This window comes from Candoia aspera, chromosome 2 (genome assembly GCF_035149785.1).
Source record: "Candoia aspera isolate rCanAsp1 chromosome 2, rCanAsp1.hap2, whole genome shotgun sequence".
NCBI classification, from domain to species: domain Eukaryota; kingdom Metazoa; phylum Chordata; class Lepidosauria; order Squamata; family Boidae; genus Candoia; species Candoia aspera.
In genome coordinates this window covers 154,923,837-154,939,803 of record NC_086154.1, presented here as the reverse complement: position 1 = coordinate 154,939,803, position 15,967 = coordinate 154,923,837, and the positions used below count along the sequence as shown (strand labels likewise).

Below are 15,967 nucleotides of genomic sequence, written 5' to 3'. Positions count from 1 at the left end.
GGGGTGCAATGCTGGAGTAAACAACAAAGGATGGTAAGGAACCTTAAAGTGTTAATGAGCCTGTCTTTTTGTAGCCTCAGATGGGCATGGCTAGGGCTGAAGGCTCTCTTCAGACTCAGTGCCAGCTGATCTGCTTCCATACTAGCTCATTATCCTGGAATTGCCATTTTGGGTTCATTTGTTTCTCATGGGAAATTCATCATTATTATTGTCAGATTTCACTGAAGTATTTTTTTGTGTTGTCCTCCTGAGGTTTTTTAAGAATGGATTTGTAGCTTTTGGAGGGAGGAGCACTATAAAATACTTTTGCATCATCATCAAACTTTCCACTTTAGACAGAAAAAGCACTGCGGAGCCTTTTCAGGGTGAGTGACTTTAAAAATGCTACTTGCTTGAAGGTTCAACTTATTTCATTGTATCCTGTTCAGTGAAACCGCAAGATAAATTATGAGTAAGAAATTTCAGATCCTCTGTGTGCATGTGTAAAAGTATTGCTTTCGTTCTTGTTGTTTTTTTCCTTCTCTTGGCTAGTGAAATAAACTATTTTGCTGTAATATATAGGAAAGAAAAAACAAGGATCCAGGAATTCAGTACATTCATATCCTGGATGGGAACAAAAAGCTAATTAAAATAAGGGCCAATTCATAACTGTTCTGTAAAAACTACACCGATCAGAAAACAATAAGATAACAGCCATGAAAAGGAAACTTCTACAAGACATTTTGCAAATAGGACTTACTGGTGCATAAATATTTTAGAAAAGGCCTGGCCATGAAGAAGGAGATTACAGTAAAACAAAAACAGCAGCAAACAGTAACTTCCCATAGGATTTTACCCACTCCTGACTTTCTTGCCCTCCAAAGAAATAGAGATGACAGCTACTGTTCTCAAGAAGCCACAGTTAATGAGTTCCTGTGTTTCTACTGGGATCCATCAATGTGCTCCTCTGGACTTTTGCAATTTTGTTTTTATTCATTATTACAGTAATTTGCAGGCTGCCTACTTGTCAGGCTCAAGGTGGTTTACCATACTAAATGGTTTGTACACCACTAGCACTAAATTGCTCTAGGAACAGAAGCTACTGTGGTCTAACACTTTCACCCCAAGTCGGGGGAAATGTGTTAAAGATAAATAATGATTCTCTTTCAAGACATGGAGGCTGGAATGGGCTGATGTACTAAGGGACTATTGGGGAGGTGTCATCACAACCTTGAATCATTACCTACCAGGTTATAGGGGCTCTTTCAATAGTAGTGCTCAGACTGGGCCAAACATATTATCTAGAGCATATTAAAAGTAACATTTTAGTACAATCCAAGTTACTTAGGTAAGTTGGAATCAAAACAGATTATAAAAAGCTACCCATGCCTCAATTTTCAATATTTAAGTTAATTATTTGATTTCCCCCCCCCTCCTCCCCAAAATATAACTAAAGATCGCAATCTTTGAAAGTCCAGGGTGTTTTGAAAAGTTCTCATTTCCAGGTCCATAAATTCCTCTCTCAATGTTGCAAAACCTAACATCTTTGGATCCTGCCATTCATGTCACCTTCACCAATGTCACAAAGAAAAACATTCTAGAATGTGCTCAGTGCAACCCTCTGGAACTCTCTTGTTCAGGAGCTCTGAAGACTCAAAACTCTTCAGGAACTCATTTGGTAAAAAGGTGTCAGACAGAAGGGGGGTAGAGAAATCGGATGACGGGGGAAAAACCCTGTCTGGGCTACACTTGCCCATTCTGTAGAAGTCCTGTCCCACTCCAGGTCAAACAAAAACAGAAGAGAAGGTTCTCTTTTGAATGTGCTATATTTCACTCATCTATCCTTTTTTAAAACATTCTGGCTTTCCTCAGGATAGTTTTCCCCAGCCTGAATGTTGGGCCTTGTAATTCAGTCTATTTTCAAAGGTAAAGATAAGGTGCCGAGAGCAAGCCAGTGTCAGTCAGACTGCTCTTTCAAAGAAAGAAGGCCCATTCTGCCAGACCCACAGGGCTAGATAACAGTGCTTACTGTACTATGCATTTCCCTACGCCTTCAGCAGGCAGGCAGGCAGGCAGGCAGGCAGGCAGGCAGGCAGGCAGGCAAACAGACAGTGTTTGGGTGGGAGACAGAGAGGGAGAGGAGGCAGAAAAGGGCTGTAAGGCAGGGTTCTGGTGGACTGGCCGGCATCCCTGGGCTGAGGTGCGAGGCTCTTACCTGCCCAGAGCCCTGGCCTGAGCCATCCGAGCATACAAACTGCACAAATTCCTTCAGCGAGTCCTGGCCGTGGTGGTGGTGGTAGCGGATGGTCGGGTGTGTGAAGTAAGGGCTGGACTGTTGGATGATGGAAGTTGACGGGAAGTGCAGGGCCGACGCTGTGGCACGGGGGCTTCCTGGAGAGTGTAAGGACAGATGGACAGAAATAGAGAGAGAAGCAGAGAGAGAGAGAGAAAGAGTGAGAGAGGGACAGAAAGAGATGTCAGTAACAACCCCCATGCCATGCTGCTTCCATTTGACACAGCCCAATAGCTACCTATACCAGTCAAGGCCTCAGTTGAAAAATTATCCCCACATTCTTGTTTTCAAGGCTGTTTCAGTTAAGGATTGTCACAATCCCAACAAGGTGTGATAGTTTCTCTTTTTCAAAAGAGGTTAGCATTTGCAAAGATGTGCAAGCAGATTGAGCTGCATGCATTCTACATCCTGAATTTGCAACAACGATGTATGTATCATACACATGTACATGCAGTAAGAATGGGGTATACATTTCCTTCTGAACATGTATTTATACCTCTGACATTTTTTACTAAATCTTATGGATATCTCCTTCCTCACAAACTACATTTCTTATATACATTATTTCAAAGTGATAACCTAATCAAAATGAAATACAAGTACCTTTATTTTCTTATATTTATGCCTTATTACTATAGTTTCGTCTATTTCTTCTTTCTAATGCCTTCCCTTCTACTCTCATCTTCTAATTCATTAGCTTAAGGCAGCGACCTGTCTTTTCCTCTTAAACTGCTCTATAAAACATAATGTACATTAACTGCAATATATAAATAGCTTCTAAGTCTCACCCAAGTAGAAAAGGGCAAAAGTGCATAACATATTCCTCTCTTTGGGAATTACTGGCACATTAGTAACTAGAATGGAAAGGGAAGAGGGAAACCAGCCAAGGAACCAGCTGTTGTGGACTGGGGATTGACTCCCCTATGTGGCTGGAGTTCCTCCTACACAGCGTTATACACCAGGCAGATGGTGGAAATTGGAATAGGGAATAAGGATGAGAGCAAAGCAGGTATTCAGAACAATAAAATATAGGCTATACTGGGCAGCTAGAAGGAGGGTAAGAAATTAAGCATAGGAGAATGAGCTATAATTCTTCCACTGATTTAGACACCCCAAGCCAATTTTCAATTTGCTGTTCTTGGGCTAGCTGAACAGTAAAAGAAATCCAGGGATCTGAACAAATTGTTCTGTCATTTTCAGAGGTGATAACTGCACGGACGCAAAAGCAAACTGTACTTGTTGGGCAATTCTTTGCACAGGAAGATTCATCAGATGACCCGTATGCAAGGCCAAATCACACATTATAAAAAAGATGCCTCACTTTTTAATAATAAAAAAGACTTTCTTTTTTTAATGAATTTCAGCACCAGGGGAAGGAGGTATATAATCCAATTAAAAATACTGTATATGTATCGCTGTCTGCTGTTTGCTCTACAAAGGAGAAAAAAACACAAACAGCTGGAGAGAAGAAATTTTAACTGGGAAAATGATGTGAGAGGAAGGCCTCATTCCTGCTCCCACACTGTGGCTCAAATGAAATTGGTATTATGGATCTTCTGTATAATGTGTAGTTTGGCCCTTAGATATTGTAACACATTAACATTCCTCCAATCAAACTTTTTTTCAAAGTTACATATCTCAGTTATAGCTCCACCTGTGGTTTATGTCTCTGTGTGTGGTTTTCAAAATTGTATGGCTTTCAAATAACTTTTTAAAAATAATTCATGTGTGTTGAATTAACAACTCCATACACTGCTTCCTTCCTATGAGTTCAGAACTAGGTGTTAATGACAGAACTAGAGAACATGAAATCAGCATTGTGATTCATGAGTAAAGGCTTCTGAAATGTGATTTCTATACTACGCTATAACTATATCCGGGTAGAATGTATGCCTTCCCCAAATAGCTTTTGGTGCCTTTTATAAAATGACTGCTTGTTTAATTACTGTGTCTTTTAGCCAATGGCTTTCACCTAAGCTTGGGATCAACTGTATCCAATGTGTACTTCAAATGGAAGATCAGAAACAAGTTGTTTCAGCCTAACATTTGACCTACTTTAGCTTACATCTGCTTCCTTTGGTATTATGCCTTTTCTTCATTCTGTAATACAGATTACATAATTCTTTAACCCCATTCCTTGGGAGTCCTATACTACCTACTCCTTGAAAAGCTACTTGTTATACACTGTCACTTTCTATCTGAGGAGTTACAGGAAAAAAAGGAGAGAGAAATTAGCCCTGCCACAACAAATGCTTCTATCACCACAGTAGTATTATGCTAGGAGCTCATACATGTGGAGATTAGATGAAGACTCAAGCAGGCACTGGGCAGCATGTGCCTCTCTCCAAATGTACCTCTGATATTGGCTCTCACAAGACAACCTTCCTCTCCAAAAGTCCTACCTATCTTTGACAGTGCACTTCAACTGGCACTAAGTTTACAGTGAGACTGATCCTTGAACAAAATGCCACTGCCATCCATGGCAGGATCCAGAGCATACAGAGAGGCAAGCAAGGAACTCCTCAATCTACTGGTGCTTAAAATGCTAATAGCCCTTTCCAAAACCTGATTGATGCTTCAGGGCAAGCCATTTGACAGTGCAGCTTAGTGGCTCACTCCAGGAAAGAGGCTTGAGGAATGTAGCCTAAACTTGCTTGTTCTATTCCTTACCTGAAGAACTTCATCAGATATGTTGCTACATGACTTAAAATGCCTTCTTCTATTTCTTCCCTCCCTCTACTGCCATACATGTGTGCAATCACTACAGTTCTGTACAAAACATTGGATCAATGGACAGATGCACTATAACATCACTAAAAGTGACATAAAGTCACATTAATCAGGAGTTACATCATCCTTACAGAAGCCAGACACCAAAAACTGTGACAGCATCCCCAAACTTCAAACATTCTGCTTAAAGTTGGCTACAAGAAACATAGCTAAATATCTCCAGCATATACATCTATATCTTGGTTCTTCCCAAATATAAACAATAGTCATAGATATTTGTAAATGACACCTAAGTCCCTATTCATTTCCTGAGCACACAGACTTTAAAAGTTGAATATGCCATGACTTAAACAAGGAAACGGTCAAGCAAGTTATATAGCCTGGTCTTCAAGAAATTATTGCATTTAGGTTTTGAAATGCCAATTTCCTTATGACCCTACCTGTACAATGAAGTAATCTTTAGAAGTCTTTCTTTGGATGACCTCACTGTTGCAACAATGGCAGATAGAAGACAAATCCAGTGCCTTCTCTGTGCTGGCACCTTGGTGGCAAAAATATACTACTATGGTCCTCTGCCTGTTCTGATGGGATTTCAATGGCAGGTGAAGATCTTTTAAAATCCCCTAAGCATTTTAAACTGGTATTGTTTTCTCCAGTGATAGGACTTCATTATATTCTCCCATCTGCTGTTTTTCATTTTAATATTGTTATTTTATGGTATGCGTTTCATTATACTTTGTAGTATTTTATTTCTATTTTCATTACAAGACCATCCGGTGAAAATGACTCGGAAGGGCAGCATATAAATAACAAAAATAAAAATAAGAAAAAAAATAATTTTGGAAGTGAAGTAAGTGCAGCCATTCAGGCTTCAAACAGACTCTCAAAATAGACTCAAATGCTGACTTTTAAAAGATTTTAAGAAATGTACTGAATGTAAGTTTGTCATCTTCACTTTCATGGGCCTTATGGTTCTACTTCAATTTCAGGCATACCTCAGAGAAGCAAGCACAAGTATTTTACCTTGAAACAGCAAGCCACTAGAAATGTGACATACAACTCTCAGTATATCTAACGTAGTCTATTGGTTAGACTTGCCTTTTTTAGATGTAACTTTTAAATATCCTAGTGTATTTTACTAAATATTTAAATGTAGATCCATTCATTCCGAAGCCTCCTTTTCCAAAAGATTCTCAAATGAACATATGAAGCTATCATATATTAAACTGGATCTCAGTCCATCTATTCACTGTTATCAACTCAAACTTGGTGCTGTGGCTTTCAAGTTAACCTGATTTATTGAAACCTTCCTCTTTACATGTCATCTTAAGGATAAATTCTCCAGAATGCAGTTTACAATCAATGTGTTAAGCCATCTTGGCAAAGGAAAAAGAAAGCAGGGGAACAAAAGAGAGAGGAAGTGAAAGAGAGAGAAAGAGAAAGAGACAGACAACAAGAGACCATTGCCAGAACCGAGATGGTTGAATGTACTGACACGCCCTACCAAGGAGACAGCTTTGTCCCTTGCCTCCCACCTTGCCCACAATCCACCCATTCCCCCCCCTAAGAAAATGGCTTTGTTCTCACCTGGTCTGACTCCTGCTAGGACAGGCAGCGGGTGGTGGGTGAAAGCCATTCTCGGGGAGGTGGTGTGGGAGGACAGGGCACTGCAGAAATCCAGCTTTCCTGACTTCTTTAAAGAAGCCGGTCCTGGCAAGGAATCAGGGAGAAAGTTCATGGTTTAACAGATGGAGGAAAGATGGATTAGTAGTTAGCCATGCTCTTTCATTCACTCCTGTGGTCCAACTTAGTTCTACAACAGATCTATGGGACTACATTGGGAATGGCTGCTTTCAATTTCTAGTTTCTCTGCCCATCACTGAACAGGTTAAAGAAGCAGCTCACGTATCTATTCTGCATAAAAGCCAACAATGAAGTAGAAGTAGACAGACAGCATTATTATTATTATTATTATTATTATTATTATTATTATTATTATTATTATTATTTCTACAGCACTTAATATGTACTAAGGGCAATCTCTGTGACTCTCTGGAGATCTTCCATCAACAGTAAATAAAATCTCCTTTGTGTCAAGCTTGGTTCCTAGTGCCTTCATGGAGATATCCACATAGTTATCTAGGCAACATGAAGAAGTGGTTGCCCATGCCCTTTCTCAGGAATTTTTTTTTTTACTTCCACTCCAGCCTACAGCCCTGGAATTCCCTGTTAGTCTCTCATTCAAATACTAAGGTTCAAATATTAGCTTCCAAGCCCAGACTAGATCAGCCAGGTTCTACCACTTGCTAAGACCTGGATCAATCAACAAGAAATTAGTGTTTTGACTCCATCAGATTGCAACACTTCCTTTCCTTTCAAGAATGTATCATTTTTTGCCCCCTCTGCTACTCATTATTCCTTGTCCTGGAGCACATCTGAGCTTGGTATACCTCAGTGGCAAGATGTAATCTGAATGTTTATTACGGTTTTCAAAGACCCTGCACCAGAGCAGTTTCTTGCCTTTGTTCTAAAGCAGTCTTGCTTCAGTGGAGTTTGCCATGAGACTGAAACTGCTTATTTACATGACAACTGCTTCTCTTCCTTTGAATTAACAGTTATTAAACATCAACATAAATCTGTTCAAAGGCTGTTTAAATTTGCCCCACAGTTCCCTGCAAAGACAGATTTGTCCCCTGTCATTTGAGCAAGGCCTTATTTGGGTGTCAGGAGAACTGATAATAGGCTAAAAGTGCAGAAAGTAAATAAAGGACACAGGTACAGAAAAAAAACTTTTAATAATTCACACGAGAACTATTGATATTGATTGATTTCCAGAAATCATTTCACTTCTTCAATGATCAGCACAGCTGAAATAACATAAAGAACCTTTCCTGATGTATTTTCCTGAATCACTTGACTTCTACTTCTCCCCAGAAGTTATTATTTATTTGTTAGATTTATATTCTGTCTTTATTTTGTATAACTCAAGGCAGTATACATAATACTCCCTCGGCTGGGCTGGGAGAGAGTGATTGGCACAAAGTCACCCATCCAGCTTCCATGCCTAATAGAGGACTATTGCTCACAGTCTCCTGGTTTCTAGTCCAGGACTTTATCTACTACGTGAAACTGGCTCTCTTGCCTTGACTGATGCACTTCTTTGAAGTGGTGGTGGTGGTGGGGCAGGTATCATCAAGGTGGGAAGCCAGAGTGCCAAGCACTTGTCTAATGTCTCTAGCTGCAAGACTCACAGGGTTTCCCCCCTCTGAATGTTGTTGTATGTTGTTGTATAAATCTGAGAAAAAAAACAAAACAAGCTATTCCACTTTCTTCCATCTTATATACCAGGCTGTGGTAGGACTGGGCCTTGCTGAAAGGGGAAAGAAGAACAGCCTGCATTTAAACAATTTTGCAGCAATTGTATCACCTTATGACCTCTCACAAGGCCTATGAAAAAATCTCTCAAAAATCAGGCATGGAAACAAGCATTCTGCTCCTGGGAAATAAGTACACTGGACTACAGATTATAATCAAAGAATTGTGTAATGTGTTTATTATCAATAATACTTTTAAAAAAATGGGTTTAATATACTTGTGCTGTAATATACAAGTATCAAGAGCCATTTAAGAAGTTCCACAATGATATATCCCAAAAAATTTAATGTTACTTTAAAACCATTATGGTGGAATTCAGTTTTGACTATTACATTGATGATGGGGGTTGAAGTATTTAAGCTGTATCTTTGTCCTGATTTTCACATTCTTAGTAGTCATGCAGTAGACAAATACAGATAGCAGTAACTGCAACTTTAAATGGGGAAGTTGGGAATGGGGTTTCCATCTGAGAGTACTTTTGCTACAGTTGAAATCGGAGGTGTTAGTAGTTACTGTAAAACAAAATTTTGCAATGGGGGGACAGCTTTGCAATGGGGGTGGGAGAGGAAAAGTGTATGCCAGCCCTGAAGCTGGAGAAACACATGCCTTTTAACAACAAAATTAAGTAAATTAAAATGGCAGGGAATTGCTGAAGGTGGAAGGGGACTTTCACAGCATTTTTTTCCAGTGCTGCTGCATTACTGCTCCTGAAGAAAAGTTTATGGGGTAAGTCCAGTAGCAATTTGTACAAACAAATTACACATTTCACTGAGGGTAATACTTTCTATATATCTGGGTGTCCCCAATAAAAAAAGAGTTTGCCAGAAACAGCAGTGCAGCAGAAACAAACAAATACTGTGAACAAGAAGTGAAGGACAAAAAGACTTCTGTATCCACACTATGTACTGTCCACATAAATTATCAACCAACCGAAAGTAAATCAAGAAATGCAAACTTTAATATTTAAAGTTTAATGTATATTAATGTATATAATGCATAGAGTCCCCCTTTCTTGGGGGAGATGGGCTGTAATAGAAGCTTGAAGAATAAATAAATAAATAAAAAATAATAAAAAATAATGTATATGATGAAATATTTAAAATTTAATGTAAGAGAGTCATTTGAATTGCAAGCTTGAAAAATAAGTGGTTGATGTTCAGAAGGATTCAGAAGTAGCTGGATAAACTCAAGAACAAGATGTTGAACTGTCAGAGAGATGGTCAGATCATTTTGTCTGGCCAGCCATGCATTCAGAAAGCACGACAGAGGTTCAAGGTTCTTCAGGATTTATTACCTTCCCTCTTCAGGCAGCTGTTCAGTGAATGATGCCTCTTATTTCTAGCTTGACTATGTCCAGTTTCAATAGATGCTGCTGTCATCAGCACGTATCTCTCACGATATCAAATTCTCTATTAAATAGCTAGCAAGCATAATCTGCAAAGCTGTTTTTATTATTTATTATTAATTAATATAGCTAATTTTCATTTCTGTACTTGATTTCTTCAGGAGTTGGAATTATCTGACTTTGAGGCCAAATAGGAGAACAAAGAATATTGCTCAACCATGTCTTTTTGGAACAACCACTCAGCAGAGATATTCCTTATGTTTTAAGAAGGTAAAAAGGCATATCCAGCATTCTGTTCCCATAGAAGCCACACAAAACCTTACTGAAACCTTCACAGAAGATATGCCTGTAATAGCACCTTATTAATTCCTGTGTGACCTTATTAATTGCCAGGTGACAGTGAACTCAGTTTCTGAAAGTGGTTTATAATATATCAAAGTGGTACAGATCCATATGTATCAGGAAAATATTACCAGGTTTAGTGGAAGTCAAGATTAGCAGTAATACAACCCCCACCCCCACCCTGGGAGAAGAGGATTTATTGGGAAGTCCACAAAGAGCTCAGGAAGAATTTAACATGCTCAGCAATCATGAAGAGTCAACTGCTAAGAGCTGGACAGGACAACATGGTTAGAACTAGAAACACTATACTCTTTAGTATAGTTGCTGTATGTAACTCTGTTGTTGCTGCCCTGGAGCATCATTGATTTGGTGGCTCCTGGACTCACCCCTAGCCTCCACTCTAATGCACACACAAGCCATTGTTACTACAAGCCATCTGTCTTTGGGTAGTCCACTTGGGTGTGAAATACTATACAGATAGGTGATGCAGCATCAAAGCTTATTTAAAATCTACGCATGGATTTCTTTTGTGTGTGTATTCTTAGAACACTGTGGTCTGATCTTGACTAAAAGCATCCACACCCTGGGAAACAGGATTATGAGTTATAAAAAGCCATCTCAACAAATGTAAAACAGGCAATCTGGTGGTATACCCCTTGAATATTGGGGGACCAATACAGTGCCGCTTACAGAAATGGGCCATTCCTGTTTGTCACTATCTTTCTAATCCAGCACAATCTGGCATTTCAGCAGCAGGCAAGGGGGCCCGAGAGACAAAAGCCCCCAGCCTGTTATCTCATGCCAGCTGCCTAACACCTGATACCTGTGCACAGGGATAGGGAGGGGGGCTGCCAGCCAGCTGTGAACACCTGTCTCTGTCAGACGGCTGGATGGTCTCTCCAGCTGTTCATACAAGCCCTGCAGCTGTGCTGCTTAATTGGTGATTTGTTCAGATGGTTGAGAACAAACCTCAACAAGACAAAGGAGGAGGAGGGAGATGAAAGAAAGAGAAAGAATGTGTTTGAATACAGCCTGTTCCACAGCCTTGAGCCTTCTAAAAGGGAAGACACACCTTCGGGATCAAATTATCTAAGACAACAGGGGACAATGTGATGGGATTATAAATGTGTAACTAAAAGCCCCAACTAGAACAAGCTCCAGGTACAAAACAAGCCCGCTCCCATGATGATTCCTTATAGATCAGCTGGATAATCTTGACCTATCAAATGTTCTGCAAGCACAGAGGAGGTGCACCTTGGAAAGCATTTAGGAAACTGGCTCAAGAAGATACGTGCTATGTGCTGCACTGGAAGACTAATGGGGAAAGCCTGCTCCTTTTAATGGAGCATTCACTTCCTGCTCCTATTCTTTTTCGGAAGCTACCCTAGTAACTTTAAGTACAGCACCATCCAGACATAGCTGCCCATTGCTTTATTCTGACAGCAAGTGTGCAAAATTCACAAGCCTTTTCATAGGTTTACTTTACTAACACTGTATTTCCATAAACATGTGCATAGGGAATGCTCCTTTTCTCCTACGACATCTGACTAGTTACAAATGTATGTGTACACATATGTGTGTGCATTTGTGGGATAAGTCAAGGATATTAATATGCAAAGGTGTTCAGAGGAATAACCAGACTTTCCATGTTAACATATAAAAATGATGTAAGAGTAATGGAACAGGACAATACTGTACAGGATTAAGGATCTTCCTTCCATCTCCGATGTCATCAAAAACTTACAGTAATTCCACTACCTAGTGGGCTACTGATGGAGCATATCCAATCCCCAGAAGACAAGAAAGTATTTGGAAAATACAGTTAAACAATGGATTACTTTAAGTGATGGAAGCTGTAACTGTATACAAGTCAACCTCACCATAGACACTACATGGGCTGATAATATTTCCAAATAAAACAAATTTAGTTTTTGTGAAGAAGATTGAATTTTTAAAATATTTTTTCTTCATTCTAATTGGTTAAAGAATGCAGGATAATTCTTCTGGAATGAAGGAAAATATCTCACTAAGCAAACAGGTGAGTACCCAATCAAATAATAATAAATGTAATATCAGCAAATTGCTATATAAAGTTTACAGCAAAAGTTTTATGCATCAATCAAAATAAGAAGTATATTTTACTTGGAAAACTGAACTCAACTTCCTTGTATCTCAGATATGGTCAAGCCTACTTCTGCAGTTCTTTAATCAGAGAAACTAGGAATTGCCAGAGAGGTTTCCGATAAGCCAGGTATATATCTGGGCCATGGATAGCCAGCTCATTCTAACCACCAGCATCCTATCCTTCACTCCTATTTATTCCACTCATTCCAATGCAGCTAGAACCCATTCATATAGATCCTTAGGACAGCTGATTCCCAGCACTGTAAGAAATCCCAGTATGGACAGCTGCCATGCCTCACACTAGAGTCCACCGCTCAGTCCCCCAAAGTATGTAGCTGTTTCTTCATTCCCATAATCCTGCACACAAACTACTTTACTCTGAACATTAATCCTCTTTCTCTTTATTCATGAAGATGTTGTCATGCACATATCCAACATACAGATGTCGATATGCTGTCATTCACACTCACTAGCTAGCATTTTTTGAGGCAGCTATGTAGATATTTCATTTTGCAAAACTACACAGGGCCATGGCAGATCTGTATTACATTCTTTGAAGTCTATATGAATTTCATGAGAATAATTCTTAATTCAATATGTACAATTTACTATTTATCTACCCCTTTCTTCATGAGGCATCTTTGCCTAATCCCATTTAATCATCCCAGTTTATCCCCCACCTCCATGTAGGCTTAACTTCATTTTGCAACCAAATTTTAAACTCATACTTCACCTAGCCCTGTATTTGAGTATACGTCTATTAAAGGGCTATGCTTCATATCTGTTGTAAGCAACCATATCCCATCTTGTTTGAACAGCTTCCCTAAATAGCTCCTTCCAGTCTACAGAATCCAAAGAGAGCTCTCCTGAAACAAGCATAACTGTCACTTGTCCTATACCTTCTTCATTAACAAAGCATTAACTAGAAAAGATGATCACCATACCGGAAGAACAGATGCAATAGTGGATGAAATCTGTGTAGGCCTAATGGAGATGGTAAATGAAGGGCAAAGATCAGACTAGTCCTTTCGCTTTTGTTTCCCATCTCAATCTATGTCAGTGATGAGGAAAGACTGTGCCTCCTACCTGCATCCACATCATTGGGCCAACCGCTGGACTGGCTGCTGCCAGCTGCTGGGGACCGTCCTGTCCCAGGATAAAACACATCATCTACTGGACTCTCCATTTCGCTGTCATCTAGTGACTTGGGCCGTTTGGTGGAACTGCAATGGGAACATACCACAGAGGCACAGATCATAAGCAACAATATGTCATGAGACATATGGGGTCAGGTGGTTACCCACCCCTTCATGGTTGGGACTAACATTACTACAAGAGATGTCATTTGGTTCCAAGGCTCTTTCAATGGAATCAAAGATTTCTACATTATAAAAAGACTGTAGGGAACCTACCTGCTAGAAGGTGGAGATGTTATTGACCGTCTACCAAGAGCCACTTGATTGATGTTGTAGTAACTGGGACTCTCCAGATCAGCCAGAGAGAAGTTTGGACCAGACGCTGTGGCAACAGGAGCTGAGGGGTAAGAGGCAACAACTCAATAGACTGGAAGATTGGCAGCATAAGAAAAACAAAAGATCAAACTGATTTCCTAAGTGAGCAACTGTGAGTTTCTTGAATTGAAATAATATAGAAAAGGGAGTTGTAAATATGACCAACTGCAGATAGTAATGGTTACAAACACATTTGTACCATGTGCTTTGCAGATTCAGGCAAAACTGAATATTCTTGGAGAAATTATATCCCTCAGTGCTATTATTTCAATCTTAGTTTTTGACATCCGAAGGCAAGAACTACTGCCATGAACATATTTCCTGATTCTCCTCTCTAGCATTATAATTGCAAGTATGTTCATCTTTTAAATAAACCTGCTCCCTGGGAACCAGGGTTGCCAAGAAAATTACCCCAGTTTATAGAGGAGCAAAACAGTAATTTCAACAAAAACGAAAACAGGAAGGAAGGAAGGAAGGAAGGAAGGAAGGAAGGAAGGAAGGAAGGAAGGAAGGAAGGAAGGAAGGAAGGAAGGAAGGAAGGAAGGAAGGTTTTGTCTGTTATCCTTCAGTGTCTCCATTTAATTGCAACACAATTTTGAGTACATCACACATGAAAAGTCTGCATAATTCTAGAAGTTGACAGCAAAATAACATTCAGGAAGGCTAAATTACATGTAAGGAAGTGTGAAGAATGCATCATATAAATCAATGTTTTTATTATTTATTTTAGATTTTTACCTTCCTGTGATACTGTGAGCTCTAGATTGCTGACAGTATCAATAAAAAGATAGAAACATAAAACAGTAAACAATAGAGAAACATGATATTAATATGTATTATCACATTAAATATTTAAAATATTTAAGACACTGAAACATATTGATACACTTTCAATAAGATCATACTTTAAAGATTAGAAGACTATTAGTGGAGAAAGATGGGCCTCCCCTGAGGTTCAAAGTCCAGGCGTAGTCACTGAAAGGGCTCTTTCACCAGTCCTGGTCAGATGGATTTCAGACTCTGAGTTCATATGAGGGAAGCAGCCCTTCAGATACCCAGGTCTCAAATCTTTCAGGGCTTTAAGGACAGTACAACTGTTTCAGTGGGGAAGTCACCTGCTCCCTACGTGCAGTTCCAGAAGCTACAGTATTTTGGACCAATGGTAGTTTCTGAATACTTTTTAAAGTAGAGCATATGGCAATAATCCAGATGTGATGTAATTAAGCTATGTTAATACCTAGACAGATCTATATTCTTCAGGAATGGACATTGCCAACTGGGTAATGATATTCCTGATAGTATCTAAGCCTCCATTTCGCAACTACAGAAAATAGTATTTCAATTAAAAAGATAATGGGGGAGGTATCTAGATGCCACTTTCATATTTCAATTTTGTTCTCAAAAATAGGAAGATTAAATTCAAGGGAAGAAGAAGCCCTTCCTAATGATTGAGCACAACCACTGCTTCCTAGTAGTTGGGCACAACTACTGCTGATTTTTGCCAATTGCTGTGCTGTGCCTTCCTTGTGAATTTAACCCATCAATAGAAATGGCCAAAATCAGTTTGGTGCCTCACACAGAAAATTAATCTTAATTGTGGTGGAAATATCATAGTAAATTAAATAACTGACTATGATTACTTTATCTGCTCACATCATTTAGACCACATTATGATCATAAATGTTCAGATATCTTAACATTGGCAACACTGCATTTCAATTTACCCAGTATTACAAGCTCTTCAAAAACAGTAAATAGTTTATTACACACACACAGACACACAGACACACACACAGAAGGAGAGAAGAATCCAAGTGTTTAAATTATTAATTTTGGGAGAAATTAGAAAACAAATTCTAGCAGGGAATTAATTAGCTCATTAAAAAAAGATTAGAATGCATGTTAAAAATAAAGCAAATGGGTAAATGGAAACAGTATAAATAACAATAGCAAATGAAAAGCTATGTACGTGCCTTAGGTTAACTAAGTCAGAAAACTCAGGCAGTAACTGCAGAAGCATGGTTGGGTTGCAAAGCAAGCAAGGATCATTAAAAGGGAGCTTTGAAGAAACTCCTTTTGAACTGAAATATGGATCCTGGCTTAGACAGTGTTTAAGGTATCCTAGCAGAGATCCCATAAAAGAAGAGAGGTTGGAGATACCATGAAAGTTTTTCCTACTATGGCCTATTTCTTGTCCTGAGAAGAAAGGAAAACAGGCTGACCAAGAGATCTGAGAGGATTTTAGGTGATTTTAAAGCAAAGGTCTTC

The 15,967-nt window shown here is 39.2% G+C and overlaps 1 protein-coding gene across 9 annotated transcripts in view; it reads right to left on the bottom strand.

Moving 5' to 3' along the window:
- Nucleotides 1-15,967, bottom strand: part of NFIX (nuclear factor I X) — a 203,699-nt gene that overhangs the window by 25,766 nt on the left and 161,966 nt on the right. For 4 of the 9 annotated variants that reach the window (XM_063294455.1, XM_063294449.1, XM_063294447.1 and 1 more), the window contains exons 5-8: nucleotides 13,601-13,721; nucleotides 13,275-13,411; nucleotides 6,590-6,712; nucleotides 2,195-2,370 (exon numbers count right to left, since the gene is read on the bottom strand). In XM_063294455.1, coding sequence (XP_063150525.1) covers nucleotides 2,195-2,370; nucleotides 6,590-6,712; nucleotides 13,275-13,411; nucleotides 13,601-13,721 — 557 coding nt within the window. The remainder of the gene's footprint in view (nucleotides 1-2,194; nucleotides 2,371-6,589; nucleotides 6,713-13,274; nucleotides 13,412-13,600; nucleotides 13,722-15,967) is intronic. The other 5 variants (XM_063294451.1, XM_063294452.1, XM_063294453.1 and 2 more) reach the window with 3 other exon arrangements.